We start from the raw sequence: 27,381 nt of genomic DNA, 5'->3' as shown, positions 1-27,381 counted from the left end.
GAAGGGATGCACTCTGTGCAGTAGTTGAATAATTAATGCTTGGTCTTTATCCATATTTAACAAGAATGATGTCGTATGTCGAATGTCTGGTACAGCTTTTCACATTACAACATTACCGCCTATCTATCTCCTATGGAGCTGAACCTCCGAAAAGTACAGAAACTGGCTTTGAGTGCATGGGAAGATTCATAATCTTTTTTCATTTGTATTTATTAACATTTCAAATTTGTGGCTGCTTTTGCTGAATACAAAGGGATTCGTAAAATGGTTAGAGTTTTATATTTCTCATAGTAGGTCTTTAAAAAGTATTGTTTTGGTATCAGAAAACAAAACTCTTCAGCATTAGTATTTAAATACTTCAAATAATACCTTCAAGTTTAATCCCTTAAAGGCTAATTGCACATTTGTTCCTCTCTGCGTGTTACATACTCTTACATGTGCAGATCATAACCGCTCACTTCTTTGCCTCTGACAGTCTAACATGAAGAGCCTGGAGCAGGAGCTGCATTGCTCTGTGTGTAAGGACATAGTCAAACAGCCCGTGGTCCTGCCATGCCAGCACAGTGTCTGCCTCATGTGTGCCTCCGAGGTCTTAGTGGCAAACGGCTACCCGCCTCCAGATCTTCCCCCAGAGCCAAACTCCCCAGCCTCCACACCCAACACCCGCTCACCCCGTCAGGTTCGAAGGCCTACACCTAAAGCTGAACAGCGGCCTATTGACCGTGTGCTGCGGGCAGGTTTGGAATACTTAATAATATCAATTTAATGTTTTTCTGTCTCTGTCCCCTCTGCTGATAACTGGCTTTTCTTCACTATGGTTTGAGGTCCCCACCCGCCTTCCCCGTCCATGCCCCGGTCCCCGGGATATGGGACGTATCCAGGGCGACGGCGTAAGGAGGGTCCACCCCTGGTGATGATGTTCCCCTGTGTCCCCTGCGGCCGAGATGTGGAGCTGGGAGAGAAGGGCCTTACTGACTGCCTGCGCAACCTCACCTTGGAGCGTATAGTGGAGAGGTATACACACACACACACACACACACACACACACACACACACACACACACACACACACACACACACACACACACACACACACACACACACACACACACACACACACACACACACACACACACACACACACACACACACACACACACACACACACACACACACACACACACACACACACACACACACACACACACACACACACCTGCCTCTTAGCTTATCGATTCCATTTTTTTTTTTAAAGATTTTTTTTGGCCGTTGTCCCAGCCTTTATTATATAGGACAGACAGGAAATGGGGTGAGAGAGAGAGAGAGAGAGAGAGAGACATGCAGCAAAGGGCGGAGTCAAACCCATGGCCGCTGCCTCGAGGACCTTCAGCCTCTTGGGGCGACTGCTCTAACCACCCAGCCACCGGCCTTATCGATTCCTTTCATCAATGCTGGCATGTTTTTCTGTCAGTTGTGCATTGTAAAACAATGACTTCGAACTTGTTGGAGCAGGAAAGAATTCCTGGCACAGAGAAAGAAATGGTGCAAAGCGGTGGCGTTATTATAACACTGGCGCCACACAGGCAGGCGTAGCAGATCCTTTTCTTTGAAAAACCTGAAAACCTAAATAAAAAAGAAAACTGTACACATATTACCTCATTATCTGAGTCTGAACACAGCCGACTTTTTTATCCCACACAGAAAATTGACCAGGAATCAGTCGGGGAATAGATAAAGAATTGGACCGATAAGCACAATTGATACTGGCATTGGTATCAAATCTTTTAAATTCCCATCCCTACACACAAAGCAATAAAACCCACACAGGGATGTTGTCCAGTGCTTATAATGTTTGGGGCCAAACCTACACAAAATAGCTGACGTGGGCGTGAAAAACAGAGGGTGTGGGAATATGTCCAATTCTGATTACAGCAACTGTGCTGATGAAGAACCTGCAGAGCGTGCACTGACACATACTGTAGCTATCCAGCGTGTGCTTCTGCAGTTCTGTACTCACTTTATCACTTCATCAATACTGTTTGTCTCACTTTCTCACGACTAAAGCCTAAATCAATCCTTCCATTCTTCCCGTCCTTGCCGCTCTCCCTCCACACCACCGGCAGGTACCGACACACAGTGAGTCTGGGCAGTGTGGCCGTGATGTGCCAGTTTTGTAAGCCTCCTCAAGCTCTGGAGGCCACCAAGGGCTGTGCCGACTGCAGGGGCAATTTCTGTAATGAGTGCTTCAAGCTGTATCACCCGTGGGGGACACCCCGGGCACAACATGAACACATACAGCCTACACTCAACTTCAGGCCAAAGGTAAGACATTGGGATAATCACTATTGATCTACATATTTAATAATTACATATCATAAACTTCATCGCGCTGGAGATTAAACTGAAAAGAAAACCATTGTAATAAGGCACCCTTAATAAAGAATGTATAAGTCGTATATTTGCTTCATTAATGGTTTATAAATCCCAATACTTAACAGATGAGTTGTAAACCAAATCATTAAAAAAAAAAAAAAAAAAAAGTATTCAGATAGCAAGTGTCACCCTGAAAGGGGGGGATTTTTCACATCCTGGCAACCCAAAAGCAGCCCTTGTAAAAGGTGCATTATTAGAAAGTGGTACAAGGCCTTGTATGTAAAACTGTAACACTGTGTTCCTGTTTTTGAACATTAATGTGCAATATATATATATATTTTTTTAACTATGTCCAAGATTTATTATCTGATCATATAACCTCAATGATGATACCACAAACTGGAACAAAAATATGTTTACGTGCATTTTTAAGGTCCCATATTAAAAAAAAGAGATTTCCATCTCTTTTTTAAAAAGCAGCTTAAAGTGTTATGCAAAAACTGTTAAAGAATGAAAACACTCAGTCCACATAGAAACACACTAAGTCCATATTTAGAAACTGTGCAGTACTGCTGCAGTGCTGCTGTTACAGTAATTTCCCGGCTGCGATGCCGGTGCAGAGACGCAGAGAGCAGATTCAGAAGACCAGGAAACGCTGACCAATCAGATCAGACTGGGCTTTTTCGGGAGGGGGTCTTAAAGAGACATGCACAAAAATGGAGCGTTTCAGAAAGAGAGTGAATACAGGTATATTCAGACAGACAGCATGAGAAAAATAATGTTTATTGTTTTTAACATTAAAGCATGTACCTGAAAATGAGCATTATATGGGACCTTTAAATAAAAAGTAAATGTAGCTTTACATTAGCTCTCCAACTTGTCTTTCTGGACCCTCTGACTGCTGTTGGATAAAGACTTAAACAGAAGACTGGTTCTGTCATGTTTCATACATAAACACATATTCTCATACATATCTACTCCTTCCCCCTTGAGGTAAATTATGATTCAGATGAGCAAGTTTAGGATTCATTTGTCTCTGGTCCTCAGGTTCTGACCTGTCCGGAGCACGACCAGGAGAAACTACAGTTCTATTGCAGGTCATGTCAGCGGTTGCTCTGCCCACTCTGCAAACTGCGCCGCATCCACACCGGACACAAAATCCTGCCAGTGGCCCACGCATACCAAGCCCTGAAGGTACGACTCTAAATCTGACATCTCTAAATATGAAAGGTTTAATACGTAGGATAGTTATAAGAAAAACACACTTTAAAAAAGAACACATAAGATTGAAAATAGGTTTCATATGAACGGTGTGAAGGCTTCTATTCTCAAATCATTACTTGTATTTTTACATACATTTTAAGGAAAATCTTTATTTTTTGCTCAAGATTCATACATTGCTATGTTGACATTATTTAAAATAATACTTACTTATACTATAACAGTCTGCTTGATAATTGTTTCTATAACATTTAATGTGAGACACTACAGGCAAAAATATTGTATTTTAATGCAGTGGTTAATCTAGAGATTTTGGGCTATTTTGCTTCCACAACACGTTTTCTTTCAGACGAGTGGAAAGAAAACAGCTAAATACACGTTTAGGTGTTTATTTTACTTCACTTTGTCTATTTTTGTCTGTAGATTTCTCCTAAATTTACCACAAGTTAGCATGGGATAATGCCTCATTTGCATATTTAAACATGACATGTCACAAAACATGAAATACATACAACTGGGGGAGTTTCATGATGATATCTATTAGTTTACCATATTCATGTGTCGTGCCTCCACTTAAAGTTTAATTAGTAAGTCTGAGAATTTTGATATTTTACTCAAGACAAACAACGTACAGCAGGATAGAGCAGTAAATGGGCTGATAGGAGTTAATGTACTGATGCGTGTAACAATGAAGCTGTCTGTCTGGTGTATATTTGTTGTCTGTATGTTGTGTTTGTGCTGTTTACTTGACAGGAGAAGATTACGAAGGAGATGAACTACATTCTGTCCAACCAGGACACAGTTTTGACTCAGATTACCCAGCTGGAGAGTTCCATCACACAGACTGAGGTGATTAATACTTTGGGCTAACAAAACATTGCTGAACATGGAATTAGCAGCAGTCAGTAGATAAACGCCATAAATCTATCGAGGTTCCTGTCGGTAGATTTGTTTTTTTAAACCAGCTTTGACAGACTCATGTTTGCTCTCACTTTTCTTTTTGACCTCATTCACAATTGTTGAAAGTTGACTAAAAAGATTACGCCATCAGAAATATTACTGTTGATGTCAAAGGTTAAAGCCAGTAATAACCAATTACATTCGTTTTTGTTTGTGCAACTAAAGATTTGATGTGCAATCAAACCTGTCTTACTCATTAGATTAGTCTCTTCGTACTCTAAGGTGCAGTCATGCAAAACAAGCCCTGTTTTTTATCACAGATGATTACGTAGTTAAATTCGTTTTTTAAATGTCACCATTTTCAAGTGTAATTCCAGCGAAAAATCTTTTCCAGCACTTACATACAGTACATCAAATGAGCCATCGAGACAGTTTTTTTCTTGTAACAACTATTAACAGAGAAATCCTGGAGAGATGCTAATAGCTGGATGTGGCTAACACTGATTAGCTTGGGGCAGCACGGTGAAGGCATTAAAACGGCTTTTTTAACCACTAATACTGCTAAAAATAACACCAAACCTCTACAGTAGCACGATAAGAGTCCTTACACATTACCCAAAGCACCAACAATGTAGTTTGTGAACCAGGAGTTTATTAAAAGAGTATTTTGAAAGACTTACTGGCCCCGGTACCAGCTCCTCTCGTAGTGTTAGTGGTTAAAAAAGCCGTTTTAATGCCATCACGGTACTGCCCTGAGCTAATCAGTGGTAGCAACGTCCAATTGTTAGCGACTCTCCCGGTATTTTCGGTTAATAGATGTTACACGGAAAAACTGTCGCGATGGCTTATTTGATGTGTGTAAGTGCCAATAAAGACCATGGGATGCTTTTGCACTGGAATTACACTTTAAGTCCATGCAGGTGAAGAAATTAGTAAAAACCATCTGACGCTTTGTTCTATATCCTAATGTTAAAGTGAATGCGGAGCAGTAATCTGTCCATTCAAACATGCAATCTGCCACATGCAAAGGCACCCAGATGCTCGTTTTCATTATTTTTAATCTAGTTATGCTTTGAATGCTTTGTTAAAACTGTTTCTACGTTCTTGCTTTCTGAATCCACCTAACTTAAAGACTAGCATTAGCTGGGTGTTTCCAAAGCCTTGAACCTGTCTGTCTGTGTTATACATCATCAGGTAAACAGTGTATCAGCCAGAGAACAGCTGGCTCAGAGCATCAGAGATCTGACGGCTGCTCTGGCCGAGCGCCACGCTTCGCTCACCCACGCACTGGAGGCGGCGAGGAAGAAACGGGGCGAGGCGTTGTCTGCTCAAGTGGCGGAGAGAAGGGGTTTGATGGAACACGCAGGGCTCATGGCATTTACCCAGGAGCTGCTCAAAGAAACAGACCAGCCCTGCTTTGTGCAGGCTGCTCGCCAGACTCATAACAGGTTTTTCATTTGTTTATCTTTCTCTCCCATGATTAAACAGATACGCTTTTGTCCACTAGAACTGGTTTTACTAAAAACAAGGGCACCCACCCCTTTCAGAAAATACATTTACATTTTTAACCTGTCAAACACAGTAGTATTGAAAGACCAATGCATTGTTGTTTTTTTGTCCTTTCATAGGATTTCTTGACAAGAATAAAAACAGAATGAAGGCAGCCTTATCTTTTAAGATTATCATACAACCCTCCCTCCCATCTCGATGGAGGTATCATGTAAACACTGTTCCTCCTTTATTCCTCGAACATTTCTCTCCCTGTTCTTCACTGCACCAGGTTCAGCAAAGCAATTGATAATCTGCAGCATTTCACTCTGGCTGCTGATCCATCCTTCAGACACTTCCAGCTGGATGTCTCCAAAGAACTCAAACTCCTGACAGAGTTGAACTTCATCCAGGGTGAGAAGGGGAGTGATGGGAGAAAAAGGGAAAGGGTGGGGATGGAGATAGTGAAAGAGAGGCTGGAAGTACTTTGACTTTTGTTAAACTTCTTAATATGGGGCGGCCGGTGGCTGAGTGGTTAGAGCATTCACCCCATGTAAAGAGGCTGAAGGTCCTTGAGGCAGAGGCCGGTTTGACTCCGACCTGCGGCCCATTACTGCATGTCTCCCCCTTTCTCTCCCTCACTCCATTTCCTGTCTGTCCTATATAATTAAAGGTTGAAATTCTGCCAAAAAAAACGTTCCTTTTTTTTCTAAATCGGATTTTTTCATGTGCATTAAACCATTTTCACAGCTCCACTGGCTCCAGTGGTTGATACACAGCGTACCCTGGCCTATGACCAGCTCTTCCTGTGCTGGCGACTACCTCAAGACTCTGCACCTGCCTGGCACTTCTCTGTTGAGTATCGCCGCCGAGGTGTGGTACCAGGAGGAGCGTCTAGAGGCGGGATCAGAGGAGGTTTGGCCGCCGCCCGCTGGGGCTGGCAGCGATTGGATGAAGTGAGTGGGACCAGTGCTGTGATTGACAGGTTGGAGATGGACAGTGTCTACGTGCTGCGGGTGAGAGGCTGCAACAAGGCGGGCTACGGAGAGTACAGCGAGGAGGTGTACCTGCACACCCCGCCCGCACCAGGTGAGAGAGCACACAGGACTTTTCAATCATCCTCATTAACAGGTAAACAGAGAGACTTTGCCACAGGGAAACTTCCCTCAAACATTCGGGCTTTAAAAAGAGGTCAAATTTTGCCCTAGTGTTATTATATATTGGTAATACCCCAGGTAAAAGACATGTTTACTTGTTGTAAACATTGTTGACCCCTCATGGTTTGTAGGAAAACAACCATATCTTCTTCAATGATTATGAATCATACATGCAATACATGAAACATTAATTTGCAAAGGAGACACATCGCGATAATGATTTCATGTAATGCAACACAGTCTCAAAACATTAGCGCATTAGCAACTGGGATAATGTTGATCAAGTTGGGGCAGATAGAAATGTGTTCAAAAGGTGCGGGGCGAGTGAGCCTATTTGAGCAAATTGTAGAGTTTCTCAGATTTACGAGGGTGGTGGTAACAAAAATGTAAAATAGTTGCACCCCAACAGGAAATCCCCTCATCAAAAAATTCTCCATCCAGAGGGAAACCTTGGTACATGAACAACAACAACAGGCCAGCCAGACATCTGAGGCATCACATTTGGTGTGTGCATGGGTTATACAAGTTGACAACCACCAACGTGACTCTGGCAGAATGTATTTAGAACAAACTGTCAGTGACTTTAACAAAGGTTGTCTGCTCTGAAGAGGATAAACTCAAGAACAGGTTATTTATTTGTAGCCTTAGGGAGGTCAGGCTGTGGAATTGAAAACAGGCGGAGGTGACTAGTTACAACAGGCCTTTTTATGAGAGAACTTGAGAAGGGGGGGTGTGACAAACCAGGGAAGGTGGGGCAAGGCGACGCGAGGCAAGGTCAGGTAAGGTAAGGTGAGGCACTTTCAATTGCATAGCCCCTTTCAACAAGACAAAATATAAGACATAAAACAAGACAACATAAAAATACACATAGAAATAAGATCCCAAAAGAGTCAAACAGAAGTTAGAAAACAGCAGGGATGTGCAAATAAGGAGAATTGTGAGGCTTTAGTGTGCAAAAATGTATACTTCTTCTTGGGAGTCGTAATTCAGCCCAATCTGAGCACAAAGACAGGATATGCATATTTTTTAGATTCAGAGTGACGTATACTTTAGGGTGTTGCAAGATTCAAATAAACACAAATACACACAAATGTCTGTACATCCATTTTACCTTACAAACAAGGACTGCTAATACTTAAGCTATTTCAGAATACTTTCAATGTTGCCAATTTGCCAAAAATGTAAACAAATAAAGGCAAAAAAGGGGGCTCACAGCTAACTGACTGACTGCATGGCAACATTATACTTTATACTTTTATAGTTTGCATCCCCTAAAGCCCCCCAAATTATAAAAACTGTGGTTCCACAACTTAAAGAATGACTGGGCCTCAAATCCAAGTAAGACAGTGAATACTGTAATAAAAGTAATAACAGAGTTGTGTTTGTCTGAGGAGGCTCTGCAGTGTCAAACTCCTGATCTTTACTACTTTAATGGAGGCAAAACTGACACATGGACCAAAACCGCCAATAATCCAGAACATCTGACATCTATGTGCAACGTTGGTCTGTAAAATGCATTGTGTGGGGTAATCATTTTTACCTTTTACCATTTGGACGTCAACTAAGTTTTGCCTACTTATTTACAACATGTAAGATTGTCTGACTGCACAGGTTTCTCGTCTCATTGGACTACTTTTTTTCAGTGTATTCCCAGATCTCAGCAAATAAATCTGATTGCAATCTTGTTTCTACGATGAAGAAAGAGGCCACAACAATGAAAATAAGGCCTAAATAGCAGTAATCTGGGATAATCCCTTGATTTGCTCTGTGCTAAACAAGAGGTTGTCAGAAGGATGGCCCCACCTAGTGTCCACAAAGCGTCTCTTTTATACATTTCTTTTTGTATCTTCCACCCAACAATGCAACAGTCTTTACATTCTTTTTGGTTAATGACTTACAGCCACTTAAATCAGTGACAAGTGTAATTCAGCAATAAAATATCTCATAATATCCATCAAGTAAGCCGTGGTCGCCGTCACCCAGAAGCCATTCATCTCTTCACACCTGCTATTATTTAAAAACATATGGGATGGTAATCATGACAAGCAGTTAATAATTCATTCTCTTCTTTTCTGCCCATTCCCATCTTCTTTTTTTGTCCAATCTCTCCCCACCACTTTTCATCAAATCCTTACTTATTTAATCTTTCTCTCATATATTATTTCCATTGCACAGCTTTGTACTTGTCATCCTCTTCTGCGCTCCTTCCACGCTGCCAACCTACATGCCTCCTACGGAACGTAAGAAGTGCATTCATACCTCTTGACTGCCCCTCTGTACCCCCATATTCTTCTCCTCTTTCTCTTTGTGATCATCCCATGTATCCTCTGTTCTTCCACCCCCATCTAGACACACACTCACCCCTCTGCCTCCCACTATAACGGCATCTGTCCGAGCGCTGATGAGGTTTGCAGTTTGTTAAGACGAGAGGCTTAACAACATGGATCCGATTCAGATCCAGGGGCTTTTTAATGGTCAAGTTGAGTGATTGGTGAATTCCTTGTGTCCCTGTAGGCTGCTCTCCCTTCCTGCTCTTGCGTATGTTCCCTCTGTAAATTGTACTTCCTTTGGGAAAAAAAATCTGCATTCCCCAACAGCGCCTTTGTGATATACCTACTGTATTTTACTCCCTGAGTCATCAATTTATAGATGAGAGTCGTTTTCTCTTCCAGTGCTGCTGGGAGGAGGTGCATGCCTGCTCTCTGTTCCTCTCCCTCTATAGTCTCTCCTCTCAATTGCTTAGTATTCTCCTCATTTCTCTTCTCCCTGCTGCGTTCTGACTGTAAATCTATCTATACCACTTTCCATCTGTCGCCTCCCAAACTTCTCCTGTTGCTACTAAAACCCTCTATATGTCATTTTTGAATGCACCTGTCTCTTTGTCCTCCCTCTCCCCTCATGTCTCTTTCTCCTCCCCTCCCTTTTTCTTCTCTCTGCTGTGCCCTCGCTCCCCGTCTCTTCCCAGTGCTCAACTTCTACCTGGATTCTCGCTGGGGTCTCCATGCCGATCGGCTGGTGGTCAGTAAAGAGCAGCGCTGCGCCCGAAGCGTGCCTGGGCTCTCCCTGCTGCAGGCCGCTGACCATGCCCTCACTTCCTGTCACCTGACCTCAGACCTGCTGGTGGGGGATGTGGCTATAACACAGGGACGGCACTACTGGGCATGCTCAGTGGAGCCTGGGTCTTATCTAGTGAAGGTTAGTAAATTCTGGTAGTACGGAATATTAAACTTTTACTGCACAGCACATGAGATGCACTATGCCACGATCAGGCTTTCAGGTTTTACTTGATAAGTACATTTTTCTGACCTAATAAACAAAAATCTATGGCAAGCCCTTTTAAAATTTAATAGAGGTGATTTAGTTTTCACTGGTGGAAATGTTCATTTAAGATTTCTGTAAAACAATTTTGAGATGTTACATATATATTAGTACACGTATAAGTTACATTTTGACTAGACAAAACTGATTTACAGACAACTTTATTTTAATTATAGACACCAGTAATTCCTTTAGTTAGAACAATGATTACAAATATCCACAACTCAATTTCCACATGTTAAAAAAACCCATTGTTGCAGTAGAAATGTAATTTCCTATTTCAGATGTCAACAATTACATTTCCGTTATGGCCTCGTATCATTAAAGTACCATGAAGCGATTGGCCGAAGTTTAAATTACCATTATAATTCCGTATATGTAAGAACATTTTCTCATATATCTACAATGTCATTTTGACTTGGGGAAATTACTTTTGTGATATCCAAAAGCCATTTATTCTCCTGTTATAAAAGGAGTTGCAGATATCTCGAATATGATTAATACTTGTACGAATATAATTGTCAGTAGTGAGAAATGAATCGTGGATATATTTAATTAGAATTGCTCCTCAAAATGACATTATGGATTTGTTTGCTTGGAAATCTAATAGTCAAAAAGCAACTGCTGGTATCTACAAATTGCTATTACAGCTGCCGATTAAATGTGAAAAAGGCTTGACATAACAGTCAAGGTTAGTTTTAAACAAACATGCTTTGGTATCATTTATTAATTATAACACTCTAAACTCAGCTGATCTGCTTCATCAGGACTGTGTGTGAGCGTAGTGTGATCAGATTTTACTGACAGTAGCCTGCATTTTAACACTGCACAAAACCCGGCTTCACCAGAGAAAAGACTCTTATCTCATAAAAGATGTTTGTATTTCTGCTTCACTTAAAACAATCGTGAATGATGAAATAACAAACATAATCAAACTCTTTTGTGAAACTTTGCTACAAGAATAATGTTTAGTTAATTACAAATTAACTGCAGTTTTCCTTCTTTGAACAGGTGGGAGTTGGTCTGGAATCCAAACTGCAGGAGTGGTTTCACCTTCCACAAGACATGGCCAGTCCCCGGTGAGTAGCAAGTGGTAGAAGTTAAGGTGCTTTACTTGGGTTTTTCTACACTGATAGCTCTGATTACTTGTTTCAGATTAAGATTTTACATTCAATTCAATTCAATTCAATTCAATTTCATTTATAGTGCCAAATCATAACAAAAGTTATCTCAGAACACTTTACAGAGTAGGTATAGACCCCACTCTATGACTTATTTATGATTTACATAGACCCAACAATGCCCCCGTAGAGTACATAAAAACACTGGATGTAATTCAATTTTGTCACTGTTGATAAATGCAGGGAGTTCAGGCATTTATTGACCAGATTAAGGTTCAAAATCTTATGAAAACCAGAGTTAGGCAACAGTCAAAACCGGAAAGGCAGTAACAACAGGAAACCATTCCAAATATTAGGCAAAGTTAAAAAAAACGGGTAGGCAACAAGTCTCAGGTGACAGAGAAGGCATGAAGCTCATGGCAACCTGGGAAATGGGATCAGATGTGCGGTCGATGTACGTCTTTTTCAAACCACTTTTCATTGACCTTGATGGAAAATGGCATGGGGTCATTGAAAGATGTGAAGGAGAAATCCTAGGGACTTCCTTTTCCAGAGTGCTCAGATGGTTCTCAGACATTTCCTCAGCACTTACACTCGGCTACGTAATTATGCAACAGCGGATGTTATTGACGAGGGTCTGCCCTTGTGAAACTACAATGTTCCAAAGATGGAATACTTAAAGCATATCTCAGATACTTTGCCCTGTGCGTTCTCACTGTGTTATAAACATGGACAACCCAATGAAAAAATATCACTTTATTGAGAATTGTTGCTCAAGCTCATCTTCCTGTCCACATATACATCAACACCAAGCCCAATTTGTAGCCCCGAATTAGTCAAATTTAGTCAAGATGGGCATATAGTATACTTGATTGTAAAAGATTAAACCAGTGGCGGAGTTCCCTGTCACATGTCACATACAGATTTGTGCAGCAGAAATATTTTTTCCATCCTCCCACAACCCTTCAGATTTATCACATGACCTCCAGGTTATGAACCACGGTATCTTAAGTAGTTAAAACGAGCTCTACTTCGACACAACACATTGATGCATCAGTATTAACAATCAAATAATATTAAATATAACAATATATCGCTCTGAGGGAATGGAATTTTCTTACACTTTTATTGGTACTTTTACTGAGGTAAAGGATCTTAATATTTCATCTGCCTCTGTAGTAAGAAAATATCAAAAATAAGGAAATCAAAATAAGGAAATTACTCATCCATAATAATTGTTTACATGCTAATTTTTTTTCAAACTGTACTCTCTCTCTCCAGCTACGACCCAGACAGTGGTCATGACAGCGGAGCGGAGGATGCTCTGGACTCTGCTCCTCCATTCTGCTTCCTCACTATGGGGATGGGTAAGATCTACCTTCCGCAGCACAACTACCACCACCACAGTAACCATGGGAACGGTAACCGAGACCCCATCACCAATGGCAACGGCCCCTCTTCACCGACAGGCCTCACCTATCCGCTACCGCCCCGGCTCGGTGTGTGCCTTGACTTTGAGAAAGGTCGCGTCACCTTCTACGACGCCCACTCTCTGCGACCTTTGTGGGAGGGTCATGTGGATTGCTCCGGCCCCGTGTGCCCGGCTTTCTGTTTTATTGGCGGAGGGGCTCTGCAGCTGCAGGAGCTGGTAGCCAATCACAATGCAGATCAGACTCCTGTCAGAAGGGTAACCATTCAACCCCGTGGCTCTAATTTAAATAACAACTGACAGCTGATCTGAGGTCATGTGGTAGTTTGGAATGTAATTGGTAATTGTGAAGTATTTACTCAGCTAGAGCGAAAAGTTAGACATCTCAGCGATTTTGTTTTTTATTTGATTTTCTTTGTATAAGAAAATGTTTCTATAGCAACAAATATGCAATGTAATTAAGTTTCTTACATTTGTGTTAAAAGCAGTTTTGCAAGAGTTATTGCTTAAGTGGTGTTTGGTATATCCAGCACTTAATATGTTATTGTATCTTTGATGCTTGCACTTGTAGCCAGGCTATATTGCATACATTTATAAAGCTAATGTAGATACAGCACCATGTCGTCCTTCCCGTAGAAGCTTTTACTCTCGTTATTTCATGCCCTTAATGTTAAGAGCTTATGTTTTCAAGATATGAAAAGAGTAAACAGAGTTTTAAAAAAAAGGCCTCAACTATTTTATTGCATTTATAACTAAAATTGTGTTTAACCAAAAAGGTTTCATTTCCGTCTGCAAACACTTTCCACTTTCCATTCGCTCATTATGATTCCAGCCAAAGTTATTGTTTTTCTGGGATGTAAATGTGGTAAATTAGAGATAGAGAGGAACAATGAGGCAATACTGTAATTAGAAGCTCCAATTATACCTCTGCTGCACAGCTAATCACTAGTTTTCGCGGTTCTGTGTGTGCATTGCTGCTTTGTTTTTCAAATACAGTGAGTGAGATGTGTGCGTGCGCGCATGTGTGTGTGTGTGTGTGTGTCCGTTTGTTTCCCTACATGCATGTGTGTGTGTGTGTGTGTGTGTGTGTGTGTGTGTGTGTGTGTGTGTGTGTGTGTGTGTGTGTGTGTGTGTGTGTGTGTGTGTGCGCGCATGTGTGTGGTTTGACTGATAACATCATTGATTCCTTGGCTGATGGTAAAAAGTTGTGTTTTCACGAACTTTGGATTTTTCTTTTTGTTTTTTTTACCTTGCTTGATTGTAAGTTAATTAGCAGTGCTTCTTATGAAACAATTAGCAGATTAAATCCATGTCAACTTCACCTGCTGGCAGAATATTTGCTAAAGAAAAATGGATTCAAGAAATAAACGCTAAATAAATGCAAATTGTTTAAATTACTAAAACACCTGCTTCCTTTTGTTGTTGATTCAGTTTCATACAAATTCTGCTCCATCTATTTTTCAGCCGCTCATGATTCTACTTCTCTGAGAGGATGACACTTTACTGTTTAGCCACTAGGGTGCAGCAAGACATAGAGCACCAGAGATATCCCCAACCTCATCTTAACACACTGCAGCAACTGTAATGGTCAGAATATGAAGAGGCCATTTGCAAAAAGATTCTGAAGATGAATAAACCAACCCCGGTTTGATTGACTTTCCCTTGAGTGCACAATAACAAAACATGATTTAGTAAAATAAATAACAAACAGACGGAAAACCCCTTCCTTAATATTTAGAAATAAGTATGATTGAGCCATTTTCTGTATAAATTGCTCTTCTTTAAGGAATATTGGCAAACAGAGACATTGAAATGTTTTATTAAAAACTGGAAAAATTGGCATCATTTTCCAAATCTCCTCCTAAATGTCTTACAGATTTGCTTTTATGGAAGTACAGTATATCTCCTTTATTTTTATGTTCCAAATTAACAGCACTTTCTTGCTTTTCTTAGGGGGATGTTTCTTACTCTTCTGAAAAGGTACTGTATGTGTATTAAGAATGTTTGTTTATACTTTATATGCATTGCCACAATTGAACTGATTGATAGCCATGATAATAAATTCATGAAACACTGAACCAACCTTTACACATGTTGGCTGACAACCATCATAAAGCAAGACAGCAGACTATTCTTGCCAAGTTTTGAACTCTGCAGAATAGCATTTCCTGCCAAATGGTCTCTTATATGATCTCTTATTTATGTGTAGGAATTACCATGAATCAAACTTTACTGTTTACACACATGCCATAAAAAGTTCACATGATAACAGCCATAAAAAAACTTGCCCTTTAGTCCTCTGACATACTTAAGAATATAACATACGGCACAATATTACAGGAGTTTATAAAGGGTGCAAAGGACGCCACCTATTGGCTAATCACAATTTAAATAAGAAAACCTGTCCCTGACGAAGAGATTACTGCTCAATCAAACACTTTGAATAAGAATCATGAACAGTGATGACCATCTGCTTTTGATAGAGATATTAACACCTCACATGTGTAGGTACTTAGCATTCCTTATGTAAATGTAATGTAAATCGCTGACGTTTTACCTTTTATGAGGTTCAATATGAAAATCCACATGTGTGTTTAATTGGACCAACATTCAAGGAGGAAACTGTAGGGGGATTTGGGTTTGCCTCGACCACAAAGGGAAAATAAAAATGTAGAAAAAAGGGGGGGAGATAGAGAAATAAAGCACACAGCCTTAACACAAGCCAAGGTTCTTTTTTAATACACACAGATAAAAATACTGCCTCCAAAGGGAGGTTTAGCTCTGATCTGCCATGATATACAAGAAGTGGAATGTACTGTAAAGCATGAATACATCACGGCACAGCTCTACACCCTCCCACCCCCTTGTGCTTGCTGCACCTCTCTTCTTTAGTCCAAATCTGTAACAGATTGGGTTTAGTCTGACTGGAGGTATGCAGCCACAACACCACATGTAGGGGTCTGCATAATCCCTCCACGGAGTATTAAGCACACAGCATGGGCATTCTTTTAAAGACATGGCAGGAATTACCAATACATAATCTCCACGTTCATCATTTAGTATAGTTCAGTGGGAGAGGACGGGGGGAGGGAATCATCTGAATTTATGAAGGATCTAAGAGCTCTATACAATCTGGGAGATACAGTGTGCGGTGCCATCTGGAGAACACACAGGGCAGACTCTGTTGGAATCCACTAACCCAACTGTCTTAGACAACATGAACCTAAACCACATGCTCAAGAGACCCGATTTGTTTGTTGAACCCACTATGTGGTTACTATAGCCCGGAGTATGTTGTTTATGGGGAACCTGCTTAAAACTATTCTGCTGCTGAGTCAAAACAGTTATCGCGGATCTCTGCGATGGATGCCTGCAGTAGAAATGATGTAGGCAGGGGGTGAAATAAAATTAGAATAAAAAAAACATGAAAATAATGTGTTTCTGCTGCAAGCTCAATTTATGGCAGCTGCACTTTATAGCTGTGGACTTTCATGCGATTGAAGAAGTAGATTCATTATTGATCTTCATACGCACAAACCGCAACATTACAACCCTTCATTTCTTCCTCTCCACATGTAACAGGTTATTTGGTGAAGGGATTGAATCACACTCACGTCAATCATTTCTTATACTCGGTGTGCTCTGCCTTTAAATTTGATAACGTCACCTTGATATTATTCTTTTGGACGTGAACCCTGCTGAAACATTTATGTTTCTCTTTCTCATCCATCCCTCCATCTATGAGTCTGAACAGCATTAATAATATACAACTTCCTGCTTTTATCACATTGATAATCTGAATGGAGGTAGAAGGGAAAAATCAATCAGCTAAATGTTGGGTAAGAGGATTTGAGGGCCGTAGTGGGCCCATCTTCCCTCGCTATAATAAATGAAGGGTGACAGTAATGCTAGACAGAACCCATATGGCCACATACAGTACTGTAACCTTGTGCATTGCAGTTGTGAGAGAAGACACTGAGCTAATTCACTTTAACATTTACACTCCAGTGGCACATCCTCTTTACTGGATTTGTATTCTGCACTTTGTTTTCTCTGTTTAATGAAGCAATTAGTATTATGCAATGCGCGTGTAGTTTATTGCATAAATCAAACCGCAAACACTGCACTATTGGATTACAGTGCCCTTTGACCTTGATCAAAGGCTACTTTAAAGGAATATTGACAAATGAGGGAATGTGCTTATTTGCTGTCTTGCTTTAAGCTAGATGATTGATGCCACTCTCATGTTTGTCCATTACTACAGTCTGCAGCTGAGTAGCTTAGCATGAAGACTGTGAACACCAACGCCTCTAAAGCTCAGTATTCAACACAGTATATCATGCTGGTTTAATCTATACAAATGCCAAAGTGTAGAAACTTGTGGTTGTATTGGAGGTTATGGGCTATCCTATTATTATTATGGACCCTAACAGTACCCCCTAACCAAGACCCCAACCCTAACCTCTAACCCTTACAAAATGCAGATTTATATCAGCGAAGGCATAGACTCATGCAACTGGGGAACATAGGACCCGGGGAACATAGGGGTGACCCCCTGCTGGCTATAACTTTATATTCACTGAACTAATAGGTATTTCTGGTATATCCCTCTGTTGTTGGTGTAGACCAAAAAACTGAGCTAAAAGAGAGTCAATATTGGATGTAAATTAATCTGGTAGCCAGAAACATGACTCTCTAATGGCTGGATGTGTAAATAAACAGTTGATTGCTAACTAGTGTTGTCACATTCGTGAACGAATGAAGGGAACCAAGTCGTAGTTAGGTGGGAGTCGTTTTTTTTATGGATGTACATTAGATTTTGTTTTTATTGTGCCAATAAGAAGTTTTCTAATATTAAGTGTTGCATGAATGGCATTCAAGGCAGGGCAGCTTTTTCTTTACATAATACATTTCATACAGAGGTGAATTTAAAATAGAAAATTCACTGACATAACAGAAGGAAATTATGTCACCTTGTGTGATGTTTACCATGCAGTAAATTGACATTACATCCGGCAATATTAGTGATTTAGTGCTGCAAAACCTCTTCCACACATGCAAAATGAAATTATATTGGTGGGTGATTCGGATCCAAATCTTACCTGATCCAAATCCTAGTGATTTTGCAGATAAACCTAGTGACCCATTCCCTATAAAAACAAGAAGAAAAGATTAATGAGCCTTCTTTTTGAACTACTCGTGGAAAGGATTAGAGCCATAATATCCGGCTTCCTTCAGAGAGCCCATCTTCCCATCCCTATTGCCAACAGGTTTGCCCAATCAGCTTAAATGGAAATGTTGTGTTCACAATTTGTTCCTGCTGCCTCCGAGTGGCCAAAAAAAGTTATTGCATGTTTAAGTACAGTCTGAAATGTGTCCATCACATCCTTTACAAACGTTTTCATTATGAACCCAAAGTAATGGTTCACTGGTGTGAACCATTAAAATCTGTCTTTTGGATCACAACTGTGAGGTGGACCAAACTATATTACACCTCTTTTGGCCCTGAAGTGTAATTTTAAGGCTGGCGTAACTTCAGATATATGTCTCTGCTCTGCCTGTAACTACGCTAGTATTGTTTCCATAAAACCAAAGTGTGGAATATCATTTTAGCAAGACTAATGATACAAAATTCTTTGTTACCAGCAGGTGTGGGACTATTGCACGTGTGGTGAGAAACCATGATTTTTGATTGAGCTTTATGTACTACCTGACATATCCATTCAGTGTGTCAGTCAGTCAGGACGCAGCATATTTTGAGTGGTTTTCCACCGTGGTCAAACATGCTGAGTCGAACGTCAATAGCCCCTGCACTGTTAAAATTCCAGGTCTCTGAAAAGTGAAAGGCAAGTCAAATCAGTGTGTCAACAGGGGATCTGTAAACCACACGTTTCCTGGACGGCTCTGTCAAGACCAGCTGTGCATACATCACAGCCTGCATGATCTGTGTGTACAGTTAAAGAAAGAAATAAAAGACAGCAGGAAAGGCAGAAATAAAGACAGAAACAGACAGAACTGAGAAGAAGACAGACATGTAACAACAGATTTACACCGAATACGAGGCGGAGGAGGGGGGAGTTGGTATTTGATCTGCGGAAAGAGAAAAACAGTCTGACTGACTCTCTGAAGTCTGACAACTCCAAGGTCTTACCTATCTGTTACCATGTCAATACTTCACAACAGCCCACCCTGGTCTCCTCGCCTGTCCCTCCTCACCTTCCAGATGCTCTCCCAGTGAAGGGGTGAAAGGTTGGCAGGTGCCTGGGGGAGCAGCAAGGAGCCTCAGGGTCAAATTTCTAAAAGGCCAAGCAGTTTTAGTTTTTGGGTTGAACGAGCGGGGCGTGCAAAGATGGGGGGGACAATATGTCTAGTGTCGAGAGCGGGAGATAAACGGGACCACAGAGCAGCAGTCTCACCTAATCAACTTCATTTACGAGCAATGACAGGCAGCCACACCTACCCGAGGTGGATGCAATCAGCTTTCAGGGTATTAACCACTGACCACCACAAATCCATAATCTGTGAATCCTTGACCTTTTGCATCTCCAATATAAAGTAAATGACAGTCACAGCGGCATTGGCGGTGCATTTGTGTGATTCCAGTCCCACGACTGATCTGTAATTGTGAAATAAATAAGTGGCTGCCTCTTTCAAGTCGCGTTTATTGATTACACGTGACATACTGCCCAATAATTTTATCTCCGGGGCTCATTTAATTTCAAACTGCACTGTAATTAGTCTGTAGAATCAATCAACATATTGATTTGTCCAGATGACCTAACCCACGTAATTTATTTATCCTATTTAAGCATCATGTCTTCAGCCCTGAACCCTGGACCCAATCTGGTGGAGCGAGAAAGGACATCATGTGTATTAATGAGAGACCAGAGGCCATATATTGTATGTAGGCGGCGATCCTCACATCCATCAACTGGACTTAATGAGTTTTTGTATGTGACTTCATGTTCAGTTTGGCAGGTTTGGCTATCTAATGCATGCCCCAGTTTCTCCGGAGCCGCTTCATTACATCAGTGAAATGAGGTGATAAAGTTCGCAAAGTCTGCCCTGAAATCAATGTGGTATTGGCAAAACATACCGTATGTTTTCTCCCTGATGGTTTACAGCTGTATACGGCTCGCAATAGGATTCACAGTAGCTACTTCTCCAACCTGTGTGTAACACATCTATCAAAGGAAAAACAATGTAGTGGAGCAGATTAAACTACCAGACAGAATTCCCCTCTTCCTCCAATTACCATCCATTATGTAAACACAAGATGAAGTCAGTTTGCTCTAGTCTAGACATGTAGCCCTACATCATCCGCCCCTTGCTGAGTACACAGCACTGACCCACATTAATACATTTATAATCAATACCTCCCCCAGGTCCCGTGCGCAGACCTGCCTATCAGATGTTGAAGGAAATTGTGCAGTCCAATTTAAAAATGGCCCAGGGGAAACTTTCATAACCATGTGCCAATTAGTTCCACTGTCAATAATGGTAATGCCAAAGGACATTGTGTTCCAGGGTGAGAGGAGAGGGTAGATAGAGGGAGGAGGGAGACATCATCAAGCTTATGCCCGTTGTTCATTGTTAATGGTTGTTACACTGACAAGAGGCATTTGATCACACACACACACACATATTGTACGACGTGGTTGAGGGGGTTGTATTATGGGGCAGAATTATACAACCCATGAAGATAATAAGTAATGACGTCTTATAAAAGGTCAACAAACAAAGCACTAGTGGGACAAATACAGGCCGTGTGATGAGATTCATTAGGACAGCATTGAGAGCGTGGAGCGAGAGAAAGAGGGGATAAGGGGATAAGGGGAGTGGGGGTGGTGCATTCCTCTGCTGTTTCACTTGCGGCCATCACCGCAGCAGCAGAAACAGGTGCGTGTCTTTACTCAGGGCAAGACAAGTGCTATTCTCACATGGTTCAGACTGGTCACACTTGACCACACTCTGACCTCACACCCACTTGAGTAACACCAGGACTTCATTAAGTGGGCCCTAAGTAGCGCGGGGGTCTCACAACTATTATCTCAGCAATTTAATACAGACTCTCCCATAAATAATCTTGGCTCAAGGATATTATTTATGAGCAGCAAGTGTGCTTATCATTGTCAAAACTTTCAGCAGCCTGCTTTGAATTCAGTACCCCTAACGAGCCGTATCACGGGGCTCTCCACCCTGATGCATCTACTTTGATTGGTGGTCACCTCACCTGTCTGAGGTGCCCCTTCTTAAACTTGCAAAGTCATCCCACAAACGCTGCTTTATTTAATCTGTCCAGGCACAAACTTGCAAGGGGCAAGTGACATTTCAAGTTGGAAGAACTACAGAGTCCTGCAGCCTATCTCGCATTGCCCGACCTACATGGTCCGGCTTCATCAGTCATCATCTTTGGTATAGGGGCTCTGGGCTTTTTTCTTTTAACCAATCCCAATCTGGTGTATGTCAGACTTTACATCTGCACTGTACATCCAGTGATCCAGAAAAACAACAATCCTAAAACTCGATTGGAAGAACAAACAACGTGTCAACCTATCGCTAATAAAAGATCGAGACATGAGACTGTAAGACTTTAGTCAAAAATATCAACTCTTGGACAAGCAAAGACAACCGAGTCTCAAGTTTCATTGTCATAAAAGCAGCAGACAGCAGCAGCAGGCAGACTTTGCATTGACTTTGCTCCCCCCGCACAGTATAATGCAAGATAATTACGTATTAGGCTAATATTAGCCTTATGCGATTTCAGATATGTAAAAAGGCACTTTTAACACAGGTTTGAAGGCAAAATATTCAAGTGCTGTGTAAGTTTCATGTTCAGCATTCAGAGAACTGATAAATGTTACTTAATTTTTATATTCAATATCATTGTGAGAGCTGTTCTCTCTATATGTGCTAGGCAGGGAATGTTTACTTCTGGTGAATTGTCTGCATAAGAAGTACTTTATTAATCCCTCATTAGGGAAATTAAATTTTTACACCCAGCTGTTATTATTCATTGCACACACATGGGCCCTCAATACACATACACACAGGGCCAATAGATAAGCATAAGTTGTGAAGCCTGCCACATTAGTTGTTTGCCTTGCTGAAGAATACAGGAGGTTCAAAAGTGCTTTAACTTTTTTCTTTCTAAACCCAGGATTTGGCTGAAGAAATGAGAAAACTTGAGTTATTTTTTTCACCCAAGAGGTAAGATTTGACACAGACTTGTGTGTCGCTTGACTTGAGACAGGAATTGGCCCCAAAGGACTTGCTCTGGTGCAGGTTGAACCTTCAGATTTAGGGACTAGGAAATAATGGGATTTTTTGTGTTAACATTATAAATTTTCACCTGAATCAACTAGAATCCATTTCTAATTAAGGTTGAGGTAAGTAATGCTGTGCCATTGAAAAAATAATGCTTTATTTTGAATAAACAATTACTAGTTTACACAAATTTTGACATGGGTAGGAGTTTAGAGAGGTTGCCTCTTCACGTACACCACCCCACATAGTTTGTCGATTGGTGTGGGATTTACTGCCAAGCTCAGTCAATTTAATTTCTTTCAAGACCAAAATTTCATAGCAAAACCTGAGCTTTAAAGATTTCTGCTCGTTTTGGCCAAGCTCACTTCTCCTCTCCTGTCCTCTCTGTGTTTGGGGTACCAGATAAGCACAAGTTCTCGCTCTTCCACCAGCGATATATCCCTGGAAGGTGGACATTGTGACGCACTTTTAGTCACTCTTTCCTTTTCCCAAACACATCTAATGACAACACAACACACAGCTATGGTCTCCAGCTCAGGAAACAGAGGGTTCCTGTTTTTGAGCCTAAGCTAGGCCTCTTTCTCTCTCTGTCTCTCTCTGTCTCTCTCTGTCTCTCTCTCTCTCTCTCTCTCTCTCTCTCTCTCTCTCTCTCTCTTTCTCCCTCTCTGGTTTTCTCTGCCCCTCCAGCTCATGCTTCACACACACATGAGATATTACACAATTTTTATCTGGTCAAATCTTGATCCCTATATAGCTCTTTAGCAGCACACATTCTTATCTAGCCCTTTCACTCCACTAATATTGACAAAACCAGAGAGATAGAGTCAACACAACTCTCCATTGCGACTTTTCCTGTTTTATCTATGCCTCTTATCGTTGCTCTGTGGACAGAGTCACAAAGTCACTCCTATTTCTGCACTTGACGATCCAGTACCCCCTCTGCCATCTCTCTGTCTCTGCTGATCCCTCTCTCACACTGTCTCTTCATGCTTTTTTGTTATTCCTTCAGCCTACACTGCTATACTCACTCCCCATTATGGGAACCATGGGGCTGCATGAAGTGTATTGCACAGTTTAAGGTGTTAGGGGGATTGAAGAAAAGTCTGGATAAGCAACAGCTGGATTTAATGCACCATTAAGGTCATTGGTTGTTCAAGCTGCACCTGCAAATCCCCTGATCCCCCCCCCCCTCCCCCCACACACACACCACCCCCCATCCCACAGTCTAACCCTCTCTCCCCTGTCTGCTCTTTTCTCTGTTGCCCTCTCCTCTTTCGTTCACATACTAAGTCACTCTTTCTTTTCATTCCTGGCCCTCTCAGCTTTCTTGCTCTCACCCTGTCAACTATGAAATCCCCCGCCTTCCTCTGTTTTCTGGTTCTTTATCGAAATTAACTGCTGCCACTGCCTCACCCCTCTATCACTCTGGTCCCCTACATCCCTGTCTCCTTTTCTGTCTCACTTGCACGCCCCTCTCTTTCTTTTTCTATCGCTTCTATGTCTCTCTCTCATACTCTGTGTTTCAATGCCCCTACCGCTCACAGGCTGTTGTGTCGTGTCTGCCAGGCCTTCTCGGCTGGAGCGCAGGTTTCCTGAGTACTGGAACGGAACAGGAGCTGGCAGTGAGATACGCTGAGAAAAGCCAGCTTGACTGTTCCCACTGAGCGTCACACGCGCTCACACTGCTGCTCATACTGATTCTGCACAGACAGGACACAGCACACGCTGATGTATGTAATGATGCAGTGTGTCATGGGTAATCCCATCTGGATTCAGTTTATTCAATTAATGCAATGGAGTGATCTGACCTTCACACTTTGACATGAATCAATCAGATCTTATTATGGGCAGCAGGTAGATCCAGGTGGTTTTGAGTTGTACCAAAAGGTCCAATTCAAAAATAGTATTTGATTTGAAGATGTATTTGAGTATCCACTATGTAATTTACCACTATATTTCTCATAGACACAAAGTTAAGTTCTGAATTCAACTTTTTTTTACTTGGTTTTACTTGATTTGAATCAAAATAATCTTCAGAATACCAAAAGGAAAAGTACTCATGATGTAGAATGGCTCATTCAGAATAATATGTATTATATGTTGAAGCTTTGAGAATCACTTTATATATAATGCCAGGTAGGTGGTGAATTACTACCCGGGGACCATTCAAGTTGATCTTATATCGCCTATAATACCTCCTCCTCATCATTTATTTGTTGATTACATTTACTATTAAATAAGTAAGTTAAATTGTTGTATTAAATTAAAACAATATTTGGTCAAAGTGTAGTGGAAGAGAACTTAATTACAGTACTTGAGTAAATGTACTACTGTAATTATTAAAGGCTTTATAAAACAGAGTCAACAAATGAATCAGTAATGAAAGCAATCACTAGCTGCAGCTCCTTGAACACAAATCAAATGCAGTAAACATGGGTAGATATTTAGGCTACAGCATATTTCATGGCTGTTGTACAAAGACATTCATAAGATAAGTATCCTCAAACTACACTGCAGACTCGGAAAGATAATTGTTGATGTCAGGACTCCAAGATTTATGTTTCAACAAACAGACATAAACCCGACTATCTTCCAGTCATGCATATAACAGTCTCCATAAACAGGCTTTACCCCTCTGGCAGACGCGCAGATTGTCACTTACACTATTAACACTGGTGCAGACATACATAAACACCACCGTCCTAAGAATAACTCTCCATTTTCCCCAAAGAATGATGTTTATTTCTCAGTGGCTCTTTAGTGTGTACCTCTCCCTGGCTAACTGAATGATGTTTACATCTCCGACTCCTCCTGATTTCACCCTGGAGAGGTCCGTGCCCCCTGCACCTGGAAAGTTCACCTCCCTGAATGGACGGACGTGCCCCATAGCACCTAAAGAGACACTGAGATCAAACAACAGTGTGCTCCCGGAGGCCCCTAATGAAATTGTTGTTGAATTCCTTGCTTTGGAATAACATTAGTATTTATGGATAGCTTTCAGCTAGCACTAATGGTAAACTAATTTTCAAAATGACTTTTCTAAATTAAGAGGATGGCACAGAGAAACAGTTAGAGGTCTAATGTGTGTTAAAAGCCTGACTGGGGCCTCATTACAGACACAGTTTAAACAAATTGTTTTCTGTCTCTCAGCTGACAGGGTGCTGGTGTTGTTAATACATCAGACAACAGTCTAAGGCAGAGTTTTAATGAAAAACATAGACAGCAACAACATTAAGATTTATTGAGAAGTATAATGAGTGATTTATCTCTCTGACCACTGTCGACTCAATCCTCTCACAAATAATGGGAGAGAACTACAACAAAACAGGACACAATATAGTACGTGTTCAGCATAAGAATAGGAAGAAATAAAGAAGCCTACTCAATTTGTAGATAGATAGGTAGATAGATAGATAGATAGATAGATAGATAGATAGATAGATAGATAGATAGATAGATAGATAGATAGATAGATAGATAGATAGATAGATAGATAGATAGATAGATAGATAGATAGATAGATAGATAGATAGACAGATATACAGATAGATAGATAGATAGATAGATAGATAAAAAGTTAAGGGGTCGAAGAAGGACTCAGAACTTTTAAAATCCTGCATTAAAAATGTTAAAAAAGTAAATGTACTAAAGTATTAGCATCGATATGTCCTTTAAGTAAAAAAAAAAAAGAAAATGTTAAAAATACCCATTATGCAGAATGGCCCATTTCAGAATATTATTTTATTATATTCTAATTATTACTTAATTTACTGCTGTGTAGCTAAATCAATATATGTTATTTAATTTGTCGATAATATTTTGTATTAATAATCTGTGTCTGTAAAGTAACTAGAAACTGAAGTTACCAAATAAATGTAGTGGAGTAAAAAGTACAATATTTTCCTCGGAAGTAGATTAAAATGAAACTAGTCAAGTACCATTTTACTTAAGTACAGTACTTGAGAAAATGTACTTGGTTACTTTACATGCATGCACTAATATCTAAAGAAAACATGTAAAAACGAAACAAAGTTGTGTTTGCAATAGATCTCAAATACTGTATTTATTTATTGAGAATCTTAAAGGTTGAATATGGAGAATGAGCAGAACACTGCCATCTAGTGTCTCAAGATTGTTGTCGCAACAACAAAATATAATTAAAAGCAGTCGCGTTGCCAGGTTGGTCAGACCCAGTCCACCAGATCCAGCAAATGGCACCATAAAAACAAGTATTGCAGAGGAGTTTGATTGACAGTTACTGTTACAGCTAAGTTAACATGAAAGTTAGCTTACCGATCAAGGAGAAACGTAGCAATTTGGCGTGCGTTTTAATGCCGTTGAACTCCTTCATCTAAGTTAACATCGGTGTCAAACTGATCCCGTAAAGGGCCGTGTGGCTGCAGGTTTTCATTCCAACCAATCAAAAACACACCTGGTCCAACAAATCAACTGTGTGAAGACAGTTCAGGTGATTGAGTAAGTCGAGTCAGGTGTGTTCTTGCTTGGTTGGAATGAAAACCTGGAGCTACACGGCCCTTTACTGGATCAGTTTGACACCCATGACCTAAGTCCATCGTGTGAATGTTTGGCATATATTGACTCTAGTTTTTGCCCATCTCCGGTCACTCAGCTGCTGGGACAAATAACGCAGCTGCAGGATTGGAAAACTCCATTTCACCAGTGCCAGCCAGCAGTAGCTGCACCGAACAACAGACAATTGTGGCAACCAGCAATGCAGCTTAATGGCTGGTAAACCTCATTGTCAAACCTGTCAAAAATGTTTTAAAATATTATTTCAGACTAAATTTATTTTTTATGGAAAAGCTTTCATTTTGTACCCCTCAAAACGCCCCGTGGGTGTATTTTTTTTTAAATATAGCTTTTAATAAATATTATACATATTCAACCTTTAATAAATATAAATATTTAATCTTTCAATTAAACTCGGATTGCTTATGAATAATGGATTATATTAAAACTATGATATTTCCCCCAAAAATCAATCAAAAAAATCAATAATTTAGTGGATTTGTTGGAACTTTATATGTAGCAACACAGCAGTGACTACATTTCCCACAAGGCCTCACGGTTGACGTCATAAATCTGC

At 40.7% G+C, this 27,381-nt stretch overlaps 1 protein-coding gene across 1 annotated transcript; it reads left to right on the top strand.

The window, feature by feature from the left end:
* Positions 1-481: 481 nt before the first annotated feature.
* Positions 482-14,278, top strand: trim46b (tripartite motif containing 46b; the record flags this gene model as incomplete). Its single annotated transcript, XM_083925471.1, has 11 exons — positions 482-737; positions 825-1,014; positions 2,124-2,322; positions 3,421-3,567; positions 4,348-4,443; positions 5,689-5,942; positions 6,275-6,396; positions 6,733-7,071; positions 10,105-10,334; positions 11,469-11,536; positions 12,860-14,278. 11 exons carry the CDS (start codon positions 482-484, stop codon positions 13,305-13,307), a joined length of 2,349 nt encoding a protein of 782 aa, XP_083781597.1. The 3' UTR covers positions 13,308-14,278.
* Positions 14,279-27,381: the final 13,103 nt, after the last annotated feature.

Source organism: Echiichthys vipera, assembly GCF_963691815.1.
Source record: "Echiichthys vipera genome assembly, chromosome: 13".
Lineage (NCBI taxonomy): Eukaryota > Metazoa > Chordata > Actinopteri > Perciformes > Trachinidae > Echiichthys > Echiichthys vipera.
This window is presented reverse-complemented; position numbering and strand designations above follow the sequence as displayed.